Source organism: Xiphophorus hellerii, chromosome 2 (genome assembly GCF_003331165.1).
Source record: "Xiphophorus hellerii strain 12219 chromosome 2, Xiphophorus_hellerii-4.1, whole genome shotgun sequence".
Lineage (NCBI taxonomy): Eukaryota > Metazoa > Chordata > Actinopteri > Cyprinodontiformes > Poeciliidae > Xiphophorus > Xiphophorus hellerii.
Window position 1 is genome coordinate 18,615,765 of NC_045673.1, and position 22,706 is coordinate 18,638,470.

At 40.7% G+C, this 22,706-nt stretch overlaps 2 protein-coding genes across 2 annotated transcripts; both read left to right on the forward strand.

The window, feature by feature from the left end:
• Positions 1–38: 38 nt before the first annotated feature.
• On the forward strand, positions 39–10,165 carry znf319b (zinc finger protein 319b). The gene is made up of 3 exons (XM_032586226.1): positions 39–1,647; positions 3,961–4,090; positions 4,164–10,165. The coding sequence occupies exons 2-3, from the start codon at positions 4,086–4,088 to the stop codon at positions 6,004–6,006; spliced, it is 1,848 nt and encodes a 615-aa protein (XP_032442117.1). The 5' UTR covers positions 39–1,647; positions 3,961–4,085; the 3' UTR covers positions 6,007–10,165.
• Positions 10,166–10,926: 761 nt separating this feature from the next.
• On the forward strand, positions 10,927–21,964 carry csnk2a2b (casein kinase 2, alpha prime polypeptide b). The gene is made up of 13 exons (XM_032586248.1): positions 10,927–11,505; positions 11,624–11,875; positions 12,199–12,310; positions 15,452–15,553; positions 16,403–16,453; positions 16,564–16,623; positions 16,731–16,814; positions 18,049–18,159; positions 18,546–18,647; positions 18,798–18,898; positions 20,059–20,207; positions 20,316–20,395; positions 21,345–21,964. The coding sequence occupies exons 2-12, from the start codon at positions 11,772–11,774 to the stop codon at positions 20,390–20,392; spliced, it is 1,053 nt and encodes a 350-aa protein (XP_032442139.1). The 5' UTR covers positions 10,927–11,505; positions 11,624–11,771; the 3' UTR covers positions 20,393–20,395; positions 21,345–21,964.
• The last annotated feature ends 742 nt before the right edge of the window (positions 21,965–22,706 follow it).

Genomic DNA, 22,706 nt, shown 5'->3' on the forward strand with positions numbered 1-22,706 from the left:
AATTAACAACTTTAAAATATATATTTTAAAATGTGAATATTAAAGATTATCTCAAACTGGGAGATAAATCTATTCCCAGTTTAACCTGAGAAGAAGGTCAAGTGGATGAAAAAATGTCAGATTAGAAGATTTTTAATTACATTTGGCATCAATTTCCAGTTTTAAACCCTGTTTTGAACCCTGGCTTAAAACCTGGTTTAAAACTTTGTGATATTTTTTAACATAGATTTTTTTTTCTTCATTAAAGTAGTTTGTAACTTCTTTTGGAAGAGACCATACACAACGACAACATGAGAACTTCAGTCCATGTGTAATCAGATTTAATGTTAGTGGTTAATGTTCACCTTGATCTTTCTGGTTGTATAAAATAAGAGTAAGACATTAAATAATGTCATTTGTTAAATTACAACATAATATACCAAATTTTATTTAATTAATTTCCCTTTGGGACCAATAAAATATTTTTTAATTTGAATTTAATACGGACAGATTTTATGAATTCCCAGTTGCTGCTTAATGGATTATAAAGTAGATTAGATTCTGTTTGTAAAATATAATGTTCCTCAAATCAGCCAATGAACTATTTATCAGAATCCTCAACAGTATTTAAGTAGGAGCTGTTATATAAGAGACCACTGGCATAATATTAACAGAAATAATGAATATTTCAAAATAAATTGGGATCACATCCATGTGACTTGAGAGCAGACATGTGAGACCCCAATTCTGGATTCAGGTAGCAGTGGATCAGGATGACAACAACAAGAACAACATCCTCATATAAGTCCTCTTAAACTTCAGAACACACTGTTGTTGTATCTTCATTCTTGATATGTGTCCATATTGGCTGAGATTGATTGTTTAGTGAGGAAGAGGAAGGTAATCATTCAGACAGGAGTGTTGGTTATTTGCTCTCTTTTTTTTTTTTTACTTTTCTCCTTAGTTTCAACATTTATGATATTTACCTTTAACTTATACCTAAATTTGTCCACTGTGGTACAATAAGATATATTTCTATTCTATTCTATGTTTTCATAGTCTCAAACTGTATTATATAACATTGTTTTTCGCTTCAATTTTAACAATATGCTTATTGGCTAATTGTACCAAATTGGATTTTAATTGTTAATTAATTTATTGTTTTAATTTTCAATTTACACGAGGATGCACACCATGCCACCGTGACATTGTGTGACATTGTCTCGGGAACATACGACAATAAACGTGAATCGAGCTGAATTGAAAGCCATCACACACACCATGCCCACTGTGTGTCTGTCTGTGTGTGTTCATGCCAATTAACTCTTGTGTGTTCATGTTCCCGTGCGCGGCCAGGGGCTCCGCAGCTAGCCCTCAGTTAGCCTCTAATTAATAACAAAATCACCATCTTCTCGCCAGTCGAGAGGATGCATCATGAGCCCGATAAATGATTCGAAGCGGAGCCGTTAAGGGTTGATACGGGACAGTTTAATGACCCTACATTTTCGGCCCCCGGCTCCTGGAACCCCAGCGCTACAACAAGGCGAGCATCAGAGCTCCGTCTGCGGACGTAAAGAGGAAACCCTCCGGTTAATTTATTTTTGGGGAGCAGCTAACCTTCGTCATATTGAACCGTGATTTCCCCTTAGGACTGGTAGAAAGCTCCAGGTATGTAAATGTGTTCATTTCCCTGCCGTTAGGAACGTGTCACCGTTGCTGTCGCTTCGCGGTCGTTTGTGTTCCCGGGGCTAACCCGGTGTTGTGCACAATCTAGCACTCACGCCAAAAAGAGAAGCTACGTCGTAGAAGCACACGGATGAAAGGAACAGCTCTTGAAACAATAGTTTGAGTGATAATTTAGAGTTCGTCTCTATCTGTACAGCACTAGACAAAGAATTTGAATCTTCAATATTTAAACGTGACGCTCTAAGCTGCGAGGGGAGCTGTTTATAGCCGGGAAGCGTTTTCCAGCACAACACCTGGCTAATGCTTCCTCTGTGGCTCTGTTAGCATGTGGCTAGGCTAGCAGGCTATCTCTCCCTGGTTACCCTGATCTTTGCCTGGAGACTTAAAAAAAAAAAAACGTTACGATGCGCAGACTCCGTTCATCAATTATTTCACTTCGAATCGCCCAGCATTTGGAATTGTGTAAAAACGCATCGTAAACACACAAAGACGAATTGATTTTCAAAGAAAACATTCACCCCTTTAAAATCATTCTATTCCAGTTGTGTTGACTTCATTTGTTTAGTGTTTTTGCTCTTAATAAATAAGGCGCGTCCCACAAAACACTTACGTTTGTGGTACAAATTCCTTTTGCACCAATTTGTATTGAATTTAATACCATATCCCGTGCAGGGAATTGCAGAGCTGGTAGAAATTGAATTTGCTTTATTGTTATGAAATTTAGTGCATTTCATATTGTTTATAAACACCATATCACACCATTGGTCTTCTCAATGTATTTAATTACTAAACACAAGACTCAAGGTCGTTTTTAGTCCAAATCAGTCCAGTAAAAATGCTGTTTAGAAACAATCAGATTCAGGCCAATTAAGAACATGCGTGGGGAAATGGTGGAAAGAAACAATTATCTTTTGACTACAAGAAACTTGCATCTGCAGAAGACTGAGCAGGTGATATCATCTGCCTTGACTGGATGTGTTTTGAAAAGGACGTGAGACTGATGCAAATGGTTTTGCCAAATAATAGCTGTCAAGAGAAAGAAGAAACCCAAGATGGGAACAATAATGACTGATCAAGAGTGAAAGGAAATGTGGTGGGGGGAAAAAAAGATGCTCAGAGATTACTGTCCGCTATTTGTCTATTACATCCTAATAATAAAGAATTATAGTAGTATTAGTAGCCTAGAAGTAAAAAACACACAGAGCACCACTTTAGCTATGTCACTCTGACACAATATTTGCAATTTTGTTAGCATTGCGTAAATGAAAGAGAGCAATCCTGCAATTAAACATATTATTTAAGCATTTTTTCATTTTTCCTCACTGATTACCAATAAAAATGTTACTGTACTGTCAAAGCATACAGCTGTGTTTTACAATTTTCTGGAATAATGGATTTCAAAGAATCTTAATTAAATAAGATCACAGAAAATTTTATTTCTGTGCTGTGTATTTATGTTCAGAACATGAGACATGTCGTGTCTCATGTTCTGAAAATCCCAAAAATTGTTGCATATTCAGGTTTACTACAGAGCCAGACAGGTTTAATGCCTCTTATGGAAAAGGTAGAAAATTTAATTGATGAATTTATGTGTTATTCCAAGTCCAACATTACATTTGAGTAAGGAAAACAATCACATATTAGAATATTTTTTTAACTAAACAACCAGTGCTACAATATTTGGTAGCACTAATAGTCCCTACAAGTTTGTTACTTGAAGTCTGCTTATAGAGGGGTAGCATAAAAATTCTAGATTAGTTTGAAAACTAAAGATTGCATTGTTTTGATGTTCTTCTGTTGTGTCAAAATCAGCAGTGTTGATGTGTGTCAATGTAAAAATTCATAATTTTATTTTTATTAAACTAAGAACAGAAAAGGTACGCAATTCTTTTAAAAGATCATGTTGATATTGCAGCTTTTTAAATCATCAGTTGCCTCCATTTTCCACCCATCTGTTTAAGGCAATCATGTTGTCTGCACCACATTAGATGTGCCCCTTATGTGTACCCCTACAACTAGAGTTCTATCAGTAGAAATAATATTGTAGAGTTTCATCAGAAGTCTGTGTGCACTGCACAATCTGCCTCAGCTGCTGTAAAGCAAAGATTGCAACATTACTAAAGACCTCTAAAAGATCAGGTTGAGCTAAAGTTTCAGAGATTTCAGGCTAAAGCTAAAAACGGATTGCTAAAACAACCGAGCAATCTTTTTCATTAGAGTCTGGTTTCCTCATAAAGTACTATGAGTACTCTGTTTCTTCATGTGGTATTTCTGACAGTTTGTGTTTTCTTCCAGATGTAACTCAAGGATAAAGTGAAAGTTGTGCATCTCCCCCCATTTTTCCCAACATCTGCTTTTCTTCAGTGGGTTCCAGTTTAAGCCTTAATAGCCTGGTCACGGCTCCTTCGTCGAGCTAAGAGATGGAGTGAGTTTTTCCCCCTTCACACATTCGGAAGCCTGCGGCCAATTACTCAAAATGTCTCTCTTTCCCTCTTTAGCTGGGCCACTCCAGCTGGCAAACTGAATCCGTACTCGCGAGCCCGCATGACGGAGGCCTGGCAGCAGCACGCCGTAGCTCCGCCTCCGGTTGTCCACACCATCCCAGCAGGAGCTGAAAACGCTTTGAGCTGTACAGTGTATGGGATCGTACTGCAGCCGGACTCCTCATCGTTGCAGCAGCAGCAGCATGGAGGCGGACAGCAGCATGCGGGAGCTCAACAACATACAGGCGGACAGCAGGGGCAACATCCTTCTCAAGCCCAGCAAAGCTCTTTGCAGGTGGGAACAGAGTCAGGACACAAGTGTGGGACGTGTGGACACGACATCTCCCACCTGGCTAACCCGCTTGAACACCAGTGCATGGTGAGTCAGGACAGGTCATTCCAGTGCACTCAGTGTCTAAAGATCTTCCATCAGGCCACAGACTTACTGGAGCACCAGTGTGTTCAGGTGGAGCAAAAGCCGTTTGTGTGTGGAGTGTGTAAGATGGGCTTCTCCCTTCTTACCTCGTTGGCTCAGCACCACACGTCGCACAACAGCAGCAACCCCATGAAGTGTTCCATATGCGAGAAGACGTATCGGCTGGGCTCCTCCGGGAACACGACACCCACATCCTCGAGCAGCTCCCAGCCGTCCAGCAGCGACGGGGCGTCGGCGAGCAGCAGCTCGTCCATCTTACCTTTCCCCTCGGCTCGGGACCGACCATACAAGTGCTCCGTCTGCCAGAAGGGCTTCAAGCACCTCTCAGAACTCACGCGACACGAGAGGGTGCACACAGGGGAGAAACCCTTCAAATGCGACACGTGCGACAAGGCTTTCAGCCAGTCGTCGCACCTACAGCACCACCAGCGGACGCACAGCAACGAGAGGCCGTTCAAGTGCGCTGTGTGCGAAAAGAGCTTCAAGCACCGCTCGCACCTCGTCCGCCACATGTACGTTCACTCGGGCGAGCACTTGTTCAAGTGCAACTTGTGCGAGCTGCACTTCAAAGAGTCTTCGGAACTGCTTCACCATCCCTGCCACCCGCAGGGTTCCCGACCGTTTCGCTGCGCCACATGCGGTAAGGGGTTTAAACGGCCGTCAGACCTGCGGCAGCACGAGCGCACGCACTCCGAGGAGCGGCCCTTTCACTGCGACGAGTGCCAGATGAGCTTCAAACAACATTACGCGCTCGTGCGCCACAGACGGACGCACAAAGACCCCTCTGACCGGCCTTTCAGATGCAGTTTGTGCGACAAAGGCTTCATGCAGCCCTCGCACCTTCTCTATCACCAGCACGTCCACGGCATGGACAACCTGTTCAAGTGCGCCTCCTGCCAGAAGGAGTTCAGCCAGTCAGGAGAGCTACTCAGACATAAGTGTGGGGAGTCATCCAACTCCTCGCCGGACAAGCCGTACAAATGCGACGTCTGTGGAAAGGGATACAAAAAGAGCTCCACCTTGCAGCGCCACCAGAACTCCCACTGCCAGGAGAAGCCGCTGAAGTGCTCGCTCTGCGACCGGCGCTTCCTGTCCTCCTCGGAGTTCGTCCAGCATCGCTGCGACCCTTCCAGGGAGAAGCCCCTCAAGTGCACTGACTGCGAGAAGCGCTTCAAGTACTCGTCGGACCTGAACCGCCACCGGCGTGTGCACACGGGAGAGAAGCCCTTCAAATGCGACCATTGCAGCAAGGGTTTTAAACAGCGCGAGCACTTGACCAAACACCAGAGCACGCACTCCCGGGAGGGCCAGTTCAAGTGCGTCTGGTGCGGAGAGCGCTTCAGTGACTTGGGCTCTTTGCAGGATCACACTGTGCAGCACACGTCCGATGGAGACGGTTACAATGTGCCACAGTGCATGTGAACCATGACTTTTTAAAAAATTTTCCTGAATAAACAGAACCATCAGCATTCCACCCACAGGCTGTTTATGAACCCAAACGTCACTCTCGTTCAGGGCAGCCCTGGGCTGCATACCGTTTTCAGATTTCTTTGATCACAGTAAATTGGAAATTCTAGGTCTGGTTGAACAGTCAAGAAATAAACTCTCCAATTTTCATTTTTTTAGGTATTTCTCTAACGTATGAAAACACTGAGAGACAAAAGATATATTCAAATTTATTTAGTTTTGTAGCAAAACTAAACTTAGATGTTTTAAAGAACATTGGACAAAAATTGCACTTAAACTAGAGATGCATCAATTAGTCAAACAGTGATTAGGATTGGCCAATGGTTTCATCATTCAATGCTACGAATTTAGAGATGGACCATATATAAAATCTCACTCTTAATTACAAAATCAATCTGTGGAACATCACAATCGCAAAGGACCATTTGTATGCAATATTTGATGCATAAACTGGCATGGTCTTGGAACCTCTTCCTTTTCTGTGTGATTCAAAACTATCAAACAACTGTTAACACATTTTATTTTCTCTTTTATTTGATATAGAGGTTTGAGAGGAAAACTGGAATCAATAGTTAAAGCCCAAATATCGGTCTCAGTCCAGAAAATCTTGATTGGTGCATCTTTAATTAAGATGAATCTTTTGTATCCCATTGAATCATAGATTATTTATTACATATAAATCATGTCGGTAAACTAAAATACAACGCTAAGTTAAACTTAATTTCAAAAATGTGTAATTGAAAAAGTTAAAGATGATTTAAAACCTACAAATCATGTCTTGGGACGATTTTAAATCCCTCATATTTATTTAGATGCACTGCAGAAACATTTTTAATATCTCCTTTATTTTCATAAAGGATGGCCTGGCATTTTCTATCAGAAAATATTTCCGGTTTAATTCATTCTTTTAGGAATCTTCTTGAGTTAAAAGAATGTTCAACTGGACTCTTCTCTTTTCTTCTATTTATTTGTCCAGCCCATGCTCAGTGATAGCATTATGGAGGTTAAAACAGATTTATTCCACTGCTAGTGCCGCTGTCAGGCCTCTTCTGGTTCATGATTACTCTAAAATATTTGACTTTACACATTAACTCCCAACTACGTTCAATTGACATTCAATTTTAAACTGTTTTCCCATTTTGCTGGTGTGAACCTGAGGGGACCTCAAAGCGACATTGAGCATCTACAGCAAAATGTTATCTCTACAAATCATTCAAACATTCTTGCTGTTTGCTACTAAAACATGCGTTCTAGTAATACGAATGGATCCATTCGATCCTCCTAAAACATTTACTGTTCTTCGATTTAATTTGTCCGTTTTGCCTTTTTTCTTTCCCTTTTGTTTGCCTTAGTTTTTCTCCCTCTTCTCTTATGTTTAATACTTTTAGAAAAAGATGAGAATTACCAGCAGAGTATTTGAAACTTCTGCTCCTTACCCACAGTTATGATGAAAAGAGAGTACACCCTCCTTCAGTTCTAGAGTTTGACATATCAAGACATAATGATAATGAGCTGGTCTTTATGAGGTTCCACACTTTTTTATAGGCTGACACACAACTGAGTTTAAGCTGTTGTCATTAATTAAACAAAGATAAAGTAGAAAAACTAAGTGCACATCCCGGTTCAATCACCCTTAGCAGTAATAACGTTAAAGCTTTTTTTGTGTCATTATATCAGTCCCTCAAATTGTTGTTGTACTTAACGCTGGTACACTGTCCTTGGATTTCTGCAAACACAGTGCCGTGAATTATAGCTCAACCTCTCTACGTCAGTCTTGTCTGTGCAAATTACTCTCCGTTGTTCCAGAGGTTTTGTAGCTCATTCAGATGCAACATTGTGAATCTCGTTGTCCCGCAATTATTTTTACAGAGAGAAGAACTGTTCTTCTTCAGCCCTTTCAAAAAAAAAAAAAAAATCACAGTCTTCAGTCTTTTCTAACTATTCTGTCAGGAACTTTAATTTGCTAAATGAGGCCTGGAGAGTCTGAGATGCAACTCTTAGATTTTTTTACACTTTTTTTGAGCACTGCACAACCCGATGCAGAGATAAATACTGTTTGGACACTAACTTATGGAAACTTCTGTTCCTTTCTTTTATATAGTCTGTTTCACTGAAGAACGATGGACTACAAATTATGCTGTAATAAGAAGTTTATGGGCAACTTCCATTTTGCCATTGTGTTATCTTATTTTTCCACTTACTTTTCCATTTTCACTTCATCTTTTACAAGTAGTGACTGTGTGGAATCTGCTTTGTATCACTGAATTCAGATCTAAATCACTTTAGAACCGGGCTACATCCTGACATGTGAAATTAGAGAGTGTACTTTCTTTTTATTGTGACTGGAGCTTCACATCTAACTGTGTATCTTTATAGTACCATTGTGAACCTATTGTCACATTCAGATAGCAGAGGGAATAAACGTGCTCCCCATGTTTATTTCAGCTGCTGCTAGTATTACTGTACCAGTATATGATGCTGTGCCATGTAGGGTTCAGACTTTCTACAGAACTGAATTTAACCACCAGTTAAAGTCCAAATGATTCAATCTAATGAAACCTGCCAGTTTAGACATATATAGAATTATTCATATATTTAAATTCATTGTTCTCATCATACTCCTGCAGAGGTCAGTGTTGAGGGATAATACGTATTGAATCCTCTCTCAGCGTGTACATATGAGCCAAAATGATCGGAAATATCAGAAGTTGTTTTTCTGAAGATTTTTCCTAAATTTTTTACTATGTGAAATGTTTCGACAAATGCTCTCTTTTTTTGTGGTTGATGTTTTTCTGGTCTGTGTAGTTTTATGGTGCCAGTGTGTTACCGGGACTCTCAAAGAGAAACCTTTGTGAGAGTCTGATTGTGTGAATGTAAAATCTGTGTTTTAAACAGGTGATTTCAGAGCGATAAGAAACAGGTGATTTCTCAGCGATAAGAACTGATTTGACTGTCTCTCCGCCTTTGTTTTTTTTTTTTTTTGTTAAAGTTTGTCCAAGCTGAGCTGCTCCTGTAGGACGGTTCTGCACCTCTGTGCTAAAAGACTTAGGAGTTTATTCTGTTGTTTCCTGTTAAGTTGTGTCTGTCGGGGCGGGTTTGTTCCTGAATCATCATCTAAAATTGCCAAGAGATTGTTGTGTCTCTCAAGAAGCCACTTTGTTTACGTGTTGACTGTGACTGCCTTCGTTTTTTGTTTTTTTTTGTCCACCTTTCCTCTCCTATACGGTTTGAGTGCAGTATTAAATACATGTTTTGAAGACTTTTCTACAAAATGAGGAATTGTTTAGTCCATTTCAATTCAGCCTTAAAATGTTTGCTTTATGCCTCGTCTCTTAATCATTCAATGTTAAAAAGCTAACCATAAATCCTTCTTTTATTACTTTATCATTTTTGCAGACTTTGAGGTCAAGTTTGACTGTGTTTTTATGGTTTGTGCTTGTTTATTTGTTATCTAGATCTTTTATTAAATTGGTATAATATGTGTTTTGTGGGAGTGGGAGACCAGGGCTTTGGGGTTAGTTTAAAATTTAAAAGTTTGCATTTGAAAGCTTTTCAGATCCAGAAACATAATTCATCTGTTCAAAGCCAAAGAACTCCAGTTGCAATTGTGTATTTTATTTGTATTGGAGTATTGCAAATTCTCAGAAAAAAGAAGTCTATCCTTCATATGTTGTTGGTAGAAAAGGAAATCTACTCCATAGCTATCAAAGGGAGTGGGAATCTTCTTTATAGGCATAATTCCAACCTCAATTATTACTGGTTTTACTGGAAAAGAAAAAATACCATCATCAGTCAACCCAGTCATGCCCACTTTCGTACCTCTAAACCCCTAACCCCGTTGAACCCTGATGTTTTCCTCCTCTCTGCATGCTTGCAGTTAGTTTTTGTGTTTGCTTTTTTTTGTTGTTCTTTCCCTCTTCACAGCACTTTTCCTTCCTGTTTTACAGCGTTTTTATTTTTTAATTGTTCTGTGGTTTATGTGAACGTTGAAGAAAAAACTTGGAAAACAAAAAACTTTGTTGCATAGTACAGTTCATTCTGAGATCATCTGTACGTTTGTAGCATCCATTTACACAGAGCACTAACAAATAAAACTTTTTTTCATTTATAATTATACGAGTGGTGACGTTATCTGAAGAAGATCAATTTAGGTGGCTATATAACTTTTCATTTTCCTGGAGGTTTCAGTTTTTAGATTTTTATTCATATTCATTACTAATTCAAGAGAATTCAGAGTTTAAAAAACATTTCCTAGTTAAACAACTAATTTTATCATGTAGCTCTCAAATATCAGTAAATGGAGTTTATCTTAATCATAAGGATTTTATAACTTAATTACAACCTTTTTTACTTGTTTATTTTTCTATAATTTAGTCTATATAACACTACATGTCATTCCACAGCCCATTATGAAAGCTCTATATTTTAAGTTCCAAGAGTTGAATAATTAATTTAATTATTACATATTATTATTATATTGGTAAGGCTGGATGTAAATATATGTATTTATTTAATGTATCATTGAGTACGTAATTGTTAATAATTCATAAGGTACATCGTAATAAAAAGTTAAATTAATTTGTACATCACGGTTCAATTTCATATTATTTTCAAATTTATCCGGTTATTTCATGGGTCTGTTGCTATACTTGAAATAAAAACCTGACTCTTTAACCTGTAAAAAGAAAATAAAAATAAATCATGTGTCAAGAGATACAAAAATATATTTTCTAATTGATATAATTGTGTTTTTAATATATTGCGACACATACAAAGAATAAATACGTTTTTTTTTTTAACTTTACACAACCGTAGTCATTTCCTGTCACCAGATGGCGCTGCGGCCTTGTTGACGCTTGACGCATGGCGCAGTTTACCCCGGATACCAGCGGTTTCACATCCCGGGTATCTCCCGCCCTCCTGCTCCTCCTTCGCCCGCTCCGCCTCCCTTCCTGCGTTCTCCACCACCGGGGAGGTCCATAGGCTGCCGAGCTAACTCCCGAAACCCGGGCCCCTGAAGTTTGCGTGCGGCACCGGGAAGACAAGGTCCCGCTTGCCCCGCACAGCCGCTTGCACATGACGCGGGCTCCGCTGATGTTCGTACCCGGAGCCGAGCGCTCCCCTACGGTGCGACATCTCGGCGCTACCGTGAGCTAACAACATCGATCTTCGCTGCGGCTTCCACCGCCCCCTCTCTGCCTCTGGTCGACCCCGCTACCGATCTGTCATATCGAGCGTTGATTGATTAGCTGGCTCTGGAGCTCCGGGGGCATCCCGCCTATCATCGTCCATCATTCGGTGCAGGAATCCCGATCAGAAAGCCTCCTTTTCTCTGCTTCTCTTCTGCTTTTTTAGGGTCCGCCTCCTCTCTACCTCAGCAGCCCCGATGCCGCCTGGTCCATATCCCTGTGTGTAGCACCATCATCTCCTACTTCTATTATAAACCTTCATCGGGTCTGTTGCCTTTAATAATCCGACCAAGAAGCGCTTCAAGGCGACTACAGCCTGCGACGACCCCCGCGGACATCTCTGGTCCTCAAGTCTGATTTTTCCTCTCCTCTCTGCAAACCAGCTGGCTGGCGTGTTCCACTTTCCTCCCACACGCAGCTGCCCCACCGTTCCTTAAATCCTCACCAGCTTCCCAGAGTCGGTCCAACCATCCACACCGCGGCAGGCCTCCGTGACGCCCGACCCGCGGCGTCCGAGCCACGGGTCCCACCATGCCGGGTCCGGTGGCCGGGAGCAAGGCCCGTGTGTACGCAGACGTCAACACCCTGAAGAGCCGGGAGTACTGGGACTACGAGGCCCATGTTCCAAACTGGAAGTAAGGATATTTCAGCTTAGCTGTATTCATCTGTGTGGAGATTGCAGAGGGGAAATTGTGGCAGATGGGGGTTTATTATTAAACACGGAGCTGTGAGGGTGTGATGACACCACGGTTGTCCTCCAGTCTGTCTGACACTTCGTTCCCCCGCATCTCTGTCCTTTCCTCCGTGTCTGTTGTCTAAATGCCCTGAGATCTGAGCCAGAAACTCCTTATCTGTGGATGAGATTTTGCAACAGAAGACCTGATTTCACGCAGAGCCTAAACAATACTTTTTTGTGTGATTTTTGTCACACATGCTGCTCTTCTGTTTGTCTCTGCAGCAACCAGGAGGACTACCAGCTGGTCCGTAAGCTGGGCAGAGGGAAGTACAGTGAGGTGTTCGAGGCCATCAACATCACTAACAATGAGAAGGTTGTGGTCAAGATCCTCAAGGTGAGCAAGTCTCATACTGCTGCCACTAATATTAGAAAAAAGAAAAATCAATTGGGAATTATTTCATGAATTCAGAATCATATCATATTAAAATTAAACACTATATAAAAGTGACTTTTTAGTTCAGAAATGTTTTGCCATGACATGCACATTCCAGGGGAACATCGCTGACTTGACAGTCACTGACACTCCCCACAAGGAGGGTCAAACACAAAAGGTCATTGCTGAAGAAACAGGATGTTCACAGGGTGAACAGCCTGTATCAAACATATTAATGGGAAGTTTGGTGGAAGAAAAAAGTGCAACAGAAAAAACTGATGCATGTGGTTTTTCTGTCAGTTTCCAGTTGTTGAGTTGTTTTCTGCACCTGTTTCCTCCTCACTAAGTCTTTTCCTCCAAATTCCTAAGTCTTGTCTAAGGTTGACCCAAAGGCCTGCTGGAGGTTAAAGCAAACACTTCTGTACATCTTTCATCTTTCAGTCATGCAATAGAGACTCTTTTGGATACTGAGTCTTGACAGATAAAAGTAAATGCCCCTTTGTGATTTGACACAGACAGGCATGCAGCATGTGATTTGTTTTGGGATCCATTTTCCACACTATTTCTTGGCACTGTTGAAAAACAATCCAAAAAATCCAAAGTTTTTTGGATTTATAAAACTTAACATTGTCCAGGACCAGATAAGTATGGACTAAAAAAAACCCTAAATTGCTTAAACAAGCTGAATTATTATTTGTCTGTGTGCAAAATAGTAATTTTACTGGAGGATTGCAGAGGAGATGACTGGACAGATCTGGATGTTGTCTGCAGTAATGTGGTTGATGCTCTGGTCCATCCACATTCCACCCCTTACCTGTGAAAAATGAGACCCTCCAGACAGCTGGCTTACTCAGCATTAGAGATAAACTGGAGATCTCATAGTTGAGTCCTTGCGGTTCCACATCTGAAGGGTTGATTTGGGGTAGTTTGAGTGTCTGATTAGGAATGCCTAATGTGAAGGAGATGTGGATACAGAACCCACCAGGGGGACCGTATGTTGGTTCTTGCCTTAAAACATTTAGGGACTGAACTGGACAGTCTCTCCTGGACATACCAAAATAGCTGACTAGTCAAATGGCCAGTAATAAAATCAAATAAAAATCCAGGTATATATTTTATACGTTACATCCTCATCTTTTCAGGCTTTGATCTTTAATGGTCAGGAGACGATGAATTCAATTTTGTTGAGTTTTAGTCAGATGGTTTTTTTGCAGAACATGGAACCTGGAGATGATATTTGGGGGTTTTAAGATAAAAACAAATTAATCTAAAATCTTCAAGATGCAAAATAAATGCTGTAGTAAGCCAGACTCAAAGAACCAAGCATTTCAGGAGCCGCCATTTTACAGCTTGAACAGGTAGTCTGTCTGTAGTCGCAGCTTTGGCTCTAATTGCAGACGAACGAACCTCTCCCGCTGCTGTTGGAAATCCGAGCAGAAGATTAAAAACACAGCCATAGATTGTTGCTGCATATCTGCACATGTAAGCAAATAAACCAACTTGGCTACTACGGTTCTTGTGCAGCCAGATGATTACTTTCTACAAATGTTTTCAGTCTGTAGGTTTCAGTGCTGAAGTGGGTCAGTGTTAAAGGTGTCCTACTCTGCTGTGATTGGTCGGTTGTTTCGCAGATGAGCATCAGCAGACAAGGATCTGGGTGTCTGGACGGGCTTTAATTTAATGATCTGGTTCTTACAAGGGTCTACTTGATTTCAGTCTAACCTGACAGGCAAAACGAGTTTTACACTGTTGCTACAAACTAAGTACACCCCACGATTCAACAGCCTGTAGACGCCACCTTCAATAGAAATAACCTGAAGGCATTTTATATCCATCTTCATCAAAGTGCTGTGGAGGAATAAAGACCTGCTCTGCTTTCAGACACAAGGCCTCACATCTGACTCCAGCACACATTAATGTGCAGCAGACTTTAGGGTTGACTGAGAGACGCAAAGCAGACCCAAATTATCATCTTACCACCGCCGTGCCTGGCACTTGGTATTCCGAACAAGCAGAACCTGTTCAGGCTTTTCCTGCTTGTCTTGTCATGAATGTTGTCATTTAACATGTAAACTGAGGGATGCAGAGGCTGATGTCGGGCCCTTTGGTGCTTTGCAGTTTCATTCAGTTTTGCACTTTTTAATTGTTGATGTGAAATTGCTCACAGATTGATTCCTGGGAGGATTGGCAGCTTTTTAAAAGATGTTTTCTTCTTGGAAATACTTTTTCTCACTATCAAAATATGAATTTTAAAAAATTCAGGAATCTGCTGATGCTCTATCACATTTTCCAAATAGATGATCAGCATTCATTTCTTCTTTGTGGTTGTTACTGATGTCTCTCCATCTTGGTGTGGTGTTAGCAAACAACTGTATGCGCTAACCTAGCAAGATGCCCAAACTCCTGCTTTTATAAAGGCGCTCACTAGAGCCAGGCAAGATATCACACATTTGTATTACCATTACTGTGTCAGTCTGTGTGATATTAGTGTTGCAAAGAATTCTGTGGAGTGCAGTTTTTGTAGGTAATTATAATCCAAGTGTCAGGAACGTACAATTTTCATGCAAATAATATATTCTGCTTGCTGGATGGAGTCTCTGTGTCCAAGTAACTGAAGGCCATAGAATGTTTTGGAAGCATCATAATGAAAGAGTAACAATGAGTGAAGAAATAGGCAATTTTTCTCAGCTCATTGTAATATTTAGCAATGAAATTTGTCACTATATGGGGTCCTTAAAGGGTTATTTCTTTAAAATAACCACTGAAATAAGCTCCTGTGCTGCTCCAGTTCCCGTTCAGCCGCAAAGATTACAAGATGACCCAAAAATAAGAGGAGGTGTCTCAGCCGAGAGGCGAGGATTAGCCGTCAGTCAGTTAAATGTGAGCGTGGAGCTGAAGGAGAAAGATGCTGAGGAGAGCAGAGAGCAGCAGCGCTGAGGAGAGCAGCATCAGCAGATTCCTGAAACTGCATGTTGGCAAACATTCCTGCTCTCCCATATTAATGTAATTTTGCTTCTTCGTCTCCCCATCTGAGACTTCGCCATTAAATTGTTAATTTTATTTATTTATTTATTTTTTTTTGCTTTTCATCCATCGATTCAGCCTGTCAAGAAGAAGAAAATCAAGCGAGAGATTAAGATCCTGGAAAACCTGCGAGGGGGGACCAACATAATCCGTCTCGTGGACACAGTCAAAGACCCGGTGGTAGGCCTGCTCGTCTTATGGTTTTTAATTTGTATTTATTTTTTTATGGAAATACAGCTCAGATTAAGAGCTGGTGTTGGGAATGGAATATTTGAGTGAATTACAATTTTTGGGGTTAATAATCAGACGTTTTGCTACTTTTGCGATGCACCAATATGATTTTTTTCAGTCGCCTTAAGCTTTTAGAGCCTTCAGTTTGTGATGAAATTAAAACGTATGACATCCATAAAGAGAGTCTACTTGTAAAGTAGTACTAACACATTTTGATATTGAAGTCACTGGAGATATTCTGTGTGCAAAATAAGATGACACTTTAAGCTCGACTATTGAGTTGCTTGGAAACTCGCCTGGCTAAGTGTGTTTATTTAAGTTTTTTATTGTATTTTGAGGACAAAACGAGCGTTTGGGCTCTGACATGCTTTTGGATGACCTTTTTCAACTCAGACAAATCTTTATTTTACCAAGAACTGGAAAGCTGTTGAAAGACAGATTGCTAAAAAAAAATCTTTGATATGTTGCGTGTTTAGTCGGCGTGTGCTTACAAGCACATTTCTTTGATGCTGGACTCGGTCAAAAACTAGAGAACAAGAACAAGTGAACTTGAACTTTTTTGTTCGGAGTGAAAATATTATGAAGAGCTCGGGAAGGAAGAATACTTTTTAAGCTCTGACTCAGCCAGGACGCTCTGCAGCGCTGCAGCAGGATCTCTTTTGTGTCTGTTCCTGTAAGTGAACCGGGAGCAAGAAAATGAACATTTATGGTTTATAGTTTTGAGCAGTTTGATTGAAACAGAGCTTCAGCAGCTTCTGTCTGTTTTTCTGACTCTGTGTCTCTCTGGTGGCCACGCAGTCGAGGACTCCGGCACTCGTGTTTGAATCCATCAATAACACAGACTTTAAGGTACAATCGCCGCCTCCCTTTTCCTCTTGATGCCGTCTCCTTTCTGCCATTCTTTAGTTAGATTTTGCTACAGCAGCCGCCCTGATGCAGCTTTTGTTTCATCTCTGCAGGAGTTGTACCAGAAGTTGACAGATTATGACATTCGTTTCTACATGTACGAACTACTGAAGGTGAGATGTGCTTACTACGCCTTCCTCCCCCTCTCCGTTCCCTCATTGAGATCAGATCTCAGTTCCTCTCTTTTATTTTACTTCTTTTTTCCATGTTCCACCACCAGGCTCTGGATTACTGTCACAGTATGGGAATCATGCACCGCGACGTCAAACCTCACAACGTGATGATCGACCACCAGTTAAGAAAGGTAGGTGGTGCTTTAAATAGCCTCCCATTTGTTTTCGTTTCCTCCACTGAACCCCCCCCCACACGCTGAATATTATCTGTCATCCTGCTGCTGAAGCTCCCGGTTTATTTTCCTCTGCGGCTTTTATTGTGTTTTTCCCCCATTTTGAAGAGGAGCAGGTATTGCATTAATGCGAGCTTTCAGCCCTCGTGTGGGTGCATTTGGAGTTAGATTATTAAAACAACAGCGGAGGTCATTTCCATCTGAATAAACAAGCTTCCTGTTGTTACAACAAACATTTTCCCATTTAATGAATGTCCCTGTTTTCTCAATGTGAGAGGAGCGCCTGAAAGAACAGACACAGTTTGAACAAATGCTCCAATTTTAAGGGGTTTCAAAATGCCTGAATTGTGGATAAAGTTTCTTGAGAAGTACATGGAACTGAGTCTGCTGCATTTATCAAATGTAATAATCACTTTTTCAAAAGTAGTCATCTGCAAAGGTGATTTAAAACAAGAACTGGGTGCTGAAACTGAGGTGAGAAATATACATGGCTGCCTAATTAACTAAAATTGAGTCAAATGTTCCCTGGCAGGTTTGAAAGTCATCCCCAGACTTTCTGTAGCCTTCAACAAGCTTCAGGGATAATTCTGATCGGATATTTGAGCTCCTCTTTTGTAGAATTGGTTCATTTACATGTACAAACATGTAGTCCTGTTTTTTCCATTATTCCATCCACGCTGTCCCACAGCATGATGCTACCACGAACGTACAGGATCCATTGTATTGAAAGCCTCAACTTGACACTTTTCTACTTATGACTGTAGATTATTTCCACTAGATATTGCCTTTGTGGTTAGAAACTCCGTCCTTTGAGGGGTTTTGTTCATTTCTGTCGACTTGTTCCCTCAGAGTGCCTTTAGTACCAAACTAAATTCAAGGTTGTAGAATTTGGTGGCAGTTGTTGTTCCTGGTTTTATACACTTTTTTTAATGCACCAGTACAACGTGGGAGTGTGTTATGATTCAGCACGCTGCATCTCATTGTAAAGGTTTGTGGGGTTTGAACAACTGGTGACAACTTTCTAAGAAAACTACTGGAGATTTTAGTCCTAGCTGAGCAAAAGCATAAGTTTGCTTTGTCCAGCAGGGGGCAGCAGATGAACACAGGAGTGCTGCGGCTGCATGTGTTAGAGGTGCTGCTGTGTTCGTTTGCTGTTCAACAAAGGACTGATTCTATTGTGTTTCCTCTACAGCTACGCCTTATAGACTGGGGGCTGGCAGAGTTTTACCACCCGTCCCAGGAGTACAACGTCAGAGTGGCCTCTCGATACTTTAAAGGCCCCGAACTTCTGGTGGACTACCAGGTAGCATCAACCTGAAACCAAACAGCTTATTTATAAAATACATTTACAAACCAACAGGTTTGCCCAAAGCTCTTTACAAAACACATAAAACCAAGAAATTAAAAAAAATATTAGAACCTTCATAAAATTAGGGCTATTAAGGAGGATGTTGACTGAAACTGGGCCATTGGGTTTGTGAGAAAAGGTGTTTTAGAAAGAGACTTAAAGCAGGAAGTAAAGACGTCTTCATGCATTGTTTATCGGCAGGTTGTCTCAACCAAAGTGGCTTTATCTGCAAGGCAGAGCTGATTTGTTTATTAAATTTTGTCTCTGAGTCCATATTGTTGCACAGGGTTGGGTCTGATGCCTCCTGTTCTTTTCACCAGCTGGGTGTCTTTGTGTTGCAGATGTATGACTACAGTTTAGACATGTGGAGTCTGGGATGCATGCTGGCCAGCATGATCTTTCAGAAAGAACCATTCTTCCACGGACAAGACAATTACGACCAGGTACCTGACCTGAACACAGCGGAACGCTCATTATTATCAGTTTACCACCCATCACAGTGGGTGGTAAACTGATAATTGAAGGAAAATGTTTTTTAGAAGTCTTGTTTTTAAAAGGTTTATGGTCTGATTCTGTTTGGTTTTGGTTTGCAGCTGGTGAGAATTGCCAAAGTCCTGGGGACCGACGAGCTGTTTGGTTACCTGCGGAAATATCACATCGAACTGGACCCACGCTTCAAAGACCTGCTAGGACAGTAAGTCCACTCCACATCTGACCGTCCTCAGACTGCTCAGAGGCACAGCTGCTGGAAATGTCCACAAGCAACTCCAGAGACAGCTAGCTGCACAGGATTAAACACCATTTGTTATAGAAAGTGAATGCAGTCAATTCAAAAACAGAGCAATACTCTTTCATGTAGAGTATAATTCCTGAGAACCCAGAGCACAAAATGAAAAATCCTCTGGTCCCCACCAAGTCTTTAAATGAGGAAAATGTGTGAAGAATGAACAAAAACTAACTCTTTAAAAGTGGCATCACAATCAACAAAAACTTACTTGAAATGATCTCGAGATTCGGCAGCAATAACTAGAAGTAGCTGTTTATCATTTTCTTATATTGTCATTCAATTTGTCTCATTACAACAGTTCAATCCTGCTGAGGTCTGTACTGTACTTTGACTAGGCTATTGGAAAATCTTGACTTGTCTTTTTCAGCCATCTTCAGCAGTAGTTCTGCCACTCTGTTTGGTGTCATTGTCTTATTTTTAGCCCAGTTTGGGCCAAGCTTCAGCTATCAGGTGAACTGTTATTTCACGTATTTCACTGTGGAATACCCTTTTATACAGATGTTCAGAGTTGATTCAGATTGATTCAATGACTGCAAAGTCCCCAGTTCCTGTGGTTGCAAGACAAGCCCATATTATCACCCCTCCAGTCCTTTGTTGACAGTTGATACAAGGTGTTTGCACTCATACATTTGGCTTAGTTTTCCCCAAATGTTGTAGTTGTACTTGGTGAGACATCCAGTCCTAAGTATGTCTGTAACTGTATTAAAGGATTTCCACTTGTAGGTAATCTTTCCTCCCCTTGAGAATCATAGACTTTGAATTATTCAGAAACAGCCAAGTAATCCTTCCCAGATTGATGGACAGAAACCATTTCTTTGTAAGGTTGTTGGTGATGTTGTTCAGTTTCATTGCTATAAGACACACCTGTCTGCTGCGGAGCAGCAATCTCTTGCTACGCTGATGGTAATGAGCTAGTCTGGGCTTTCCACCTGCAGCTCAGATGAGCATCATGACCTGCGAAAAAGAAGCCTTAATATTTGACTAATCATGAATGATCTGGTGTAGTATTTGTTCAAACTTTTACTAAGCTTAGCAAATGTGTGCATGCTTTATTTCTGTCTATGCAGGCAGAGCAGGAAGCGATGGGAACAGTTTGTGCAGACTGAGAACCAGCATTTAGTGAGTCCTGAAGCTCTGGACCTGCTGGATAAGCTGCTCCGCTACGACCACCAACAGAGACTGACAGCCACTGAGGCCATGGAACACCCCTACTTCTGTAAGCATCACATCTACACTTTCAGTAGTTCACCAAAAATCTGGTGGGGCTGATCTAATTGAGTAAATGTGCAAAACTGAAAGTGGCTCCCCTTTTTTGTCCCTGCAGATCCTGTAGTAAAGGAGCAGTCTCTATCAAACTCTGACAACAACATGGTTTCTAGTGGCAACAGTACAGCACGATGAAAGGTAAATGTTGTTTAATATTACTGCAGTATTTTTTTTTCTCATTGTGAAAAATGTCAGACGCAATGGCTTAGTTTGTTCTAGAGTGGATGTGCCTGATCTTCTGGAAATTGTTGCTCTTCTAAAAGTGTTGTTGATAGGTGATTTTAACTATTTCAGACATTTTCTGGGAGTTGAAGCTGATAACTAACATTTTTTACAGAGATCTAATTATTTTTTTGTCAAGAGTAATCAATAAAATAAGTGTTTCTTTGTTAAAAGCAGTGACTTAGAGTATAATGTATTTATTATGTTTTCGCTATCGATTTATTGTTCAAGTTTTACTGGTTCAATTTCGGGCTCCTTATAACTAACTTGGCATTCAGAGCCTCCCGTTCAAATTGCTCAGTGACTCAGTGATTTGTTTGTAGGTGTAATCATTAAAATCAATGGTCCTTCATTTTTTAATTATTATTATTTTATGTCATTTAAAAAAAAAAAACATTACCAAAGCTATCGACTTGGTTTAGAAAAAAAAAAAATCAAAGAAATAGTCATTCTTATTTTGGCTGCCTGATGTTATTCTCTTTAATTTCACTAAGTTTATATTTGTTTGTCTTTATCTCAATGGAAGGAGGACCCGTGTTCTTCAATCATGTCAGTGAACTCTAAAAAGTTACCACTACTCATTTGGTCTCATTTGTCATGCCTAAAAGATTCCTCCAGAGCTTCTTCCTTTTATCTCTAGAGGGCGCTATAGGTCAGTAAGACCTATAATACTGGAATAAAAAACAAATGTTGCCTTGCAGCTTGGCCTCGGATGCAGCTGACTGCTACTAAGAACAATTCAGCTTTTTGAACAGCTTTCTGGATCATCAACTGGATAACACCATCATGATGCCGCTAAAGAGCCATGGCGCCGTCAGAGGAGAGCTTTCTTGTAATCGATTGCTCTCTTTTGCTCTTTTCACAGAAGTGGAAGGAAGATGGATGTCTGTTACCTCAACTTTGAAACCGCTTGTGTCAGAAACTTGTGACGAAGTGTACAGCAACAAATGGCTCAAAGCGACTCGGACCAGTTTACACATTCACAGAAACGTTCACACGGACAAACGTCAATGCAAGCACACGTCTCCAAACACAAACAGATGCAGAAACAAACACAAAAAAACCCGCCCTCCTCCTCTTCCTCTGTGTCGGTTTGTGATTGGCTCGTCCTGGTTTCCCGTCTGGCAATCTGACCAATGACCTCGAAGCTGCTGCTCCCCACTCCTTTGACTGCTTCCTGTCCTGTCCTGTCTGGGTCTCATGTAGGTCAACGAAGACATTTAAAGTCCTCTTGTTTGTCATCCTTTCATCCCCACTTTTATGTTTCCTTCTTCCTTGACTGCATCAGCATGGAGAATGAACAGGAGGTCTGATTTTTTTTTATTTTTCTTTCCCTGCCCATCTTTGCCTTTCCATCTTCCTCCTCCCCAACAGACCACAGGCGTCTTAGCACTACTCCAGATCTGATGGCATGGTGGACTCTCTAGATAATATGATAAATATAATATTAATGACAAATAAATGATTTTTATTTAGATGAATCTATTATGTTGTAAGTGGTTTTATTCCTCCTGGGCAATAATTTGTTAAAAAGATGAAGATTTATTTGTTTACAGAATGTCTAAATGTGGTGAAAAAGTTCAGGTTGTTCATGTGGGGCAAACTTACACACAGTTTCTTTGTTTTGGTTAAACTTGGATTGGACATGTGGACTAATAAGCCCCATTTTAAATTTGCTTTCTTGTTGTGGAGTTGTGAGGGAGGAGTGCTCTGCGGGACGGGAGCTCCAAGCCTCCCGTAAATAGTCGGCACATTTGTGAGCAGGCATTTAGGAACCCCTGAATGTCTGCCACGGGAGACTTAAGGATTTCTCAAACATGCATGAAAGAATCAAAGCGACACTCCAGGTATGTTTGTGATGAAGAAAATACATTATAACTTGATATAGAGTTCAGAAGAGCAGATTTTTTACCTAACATTCCCATCACCCCTTTTTTTTATATAAAAAAAAACAGGAAATGTTGGAAGTTTTTATTTATTGTGAATTTTCTCTAATCAAAACAAGTTATACATTTCTCAGGTATACTCATAAATAACACCCTCTAATAACTGGTTAAATGTCCATCAGCAAGTTGCAGAAAAACCAGATGCTTTTTTGTAGCCTTAAACAAACTACTGACATACTGCCTGGATATTTGATGACTGTTCTTAGCAGAACTGGTCCGGTTTCTTTAAATTGGTTGGTTGCCTAGTAGGAACCAAGCTGATAATTATGTCTGATGGGTAT

Bases quoted from the DNA above. Each gene is read 5' to 3' on its own strand.
- csnk2a2b (XM_032586248.1), top strand. From the start codon at position 11,772: ATGCCGGGTCCGGTGGCCGGGAGCAAGGCCCGTGTGTACGCAGACGTC. The intron at 12,311-15,451 runs GTGAGCAAGTCT...CCATCGATTCAG, and splicing joins TTGTGGTCAAGATCCTCAAG to CCTGTCAAGAAGAAGAAAAT. The intron at 18,899-20,058 runs GTAAGTCCACTC...CTGTCTATGCAG, and splicing joins TTCAAAGACCTGCTAGGACA to GCAGAGCAGGAAGCGATGGG.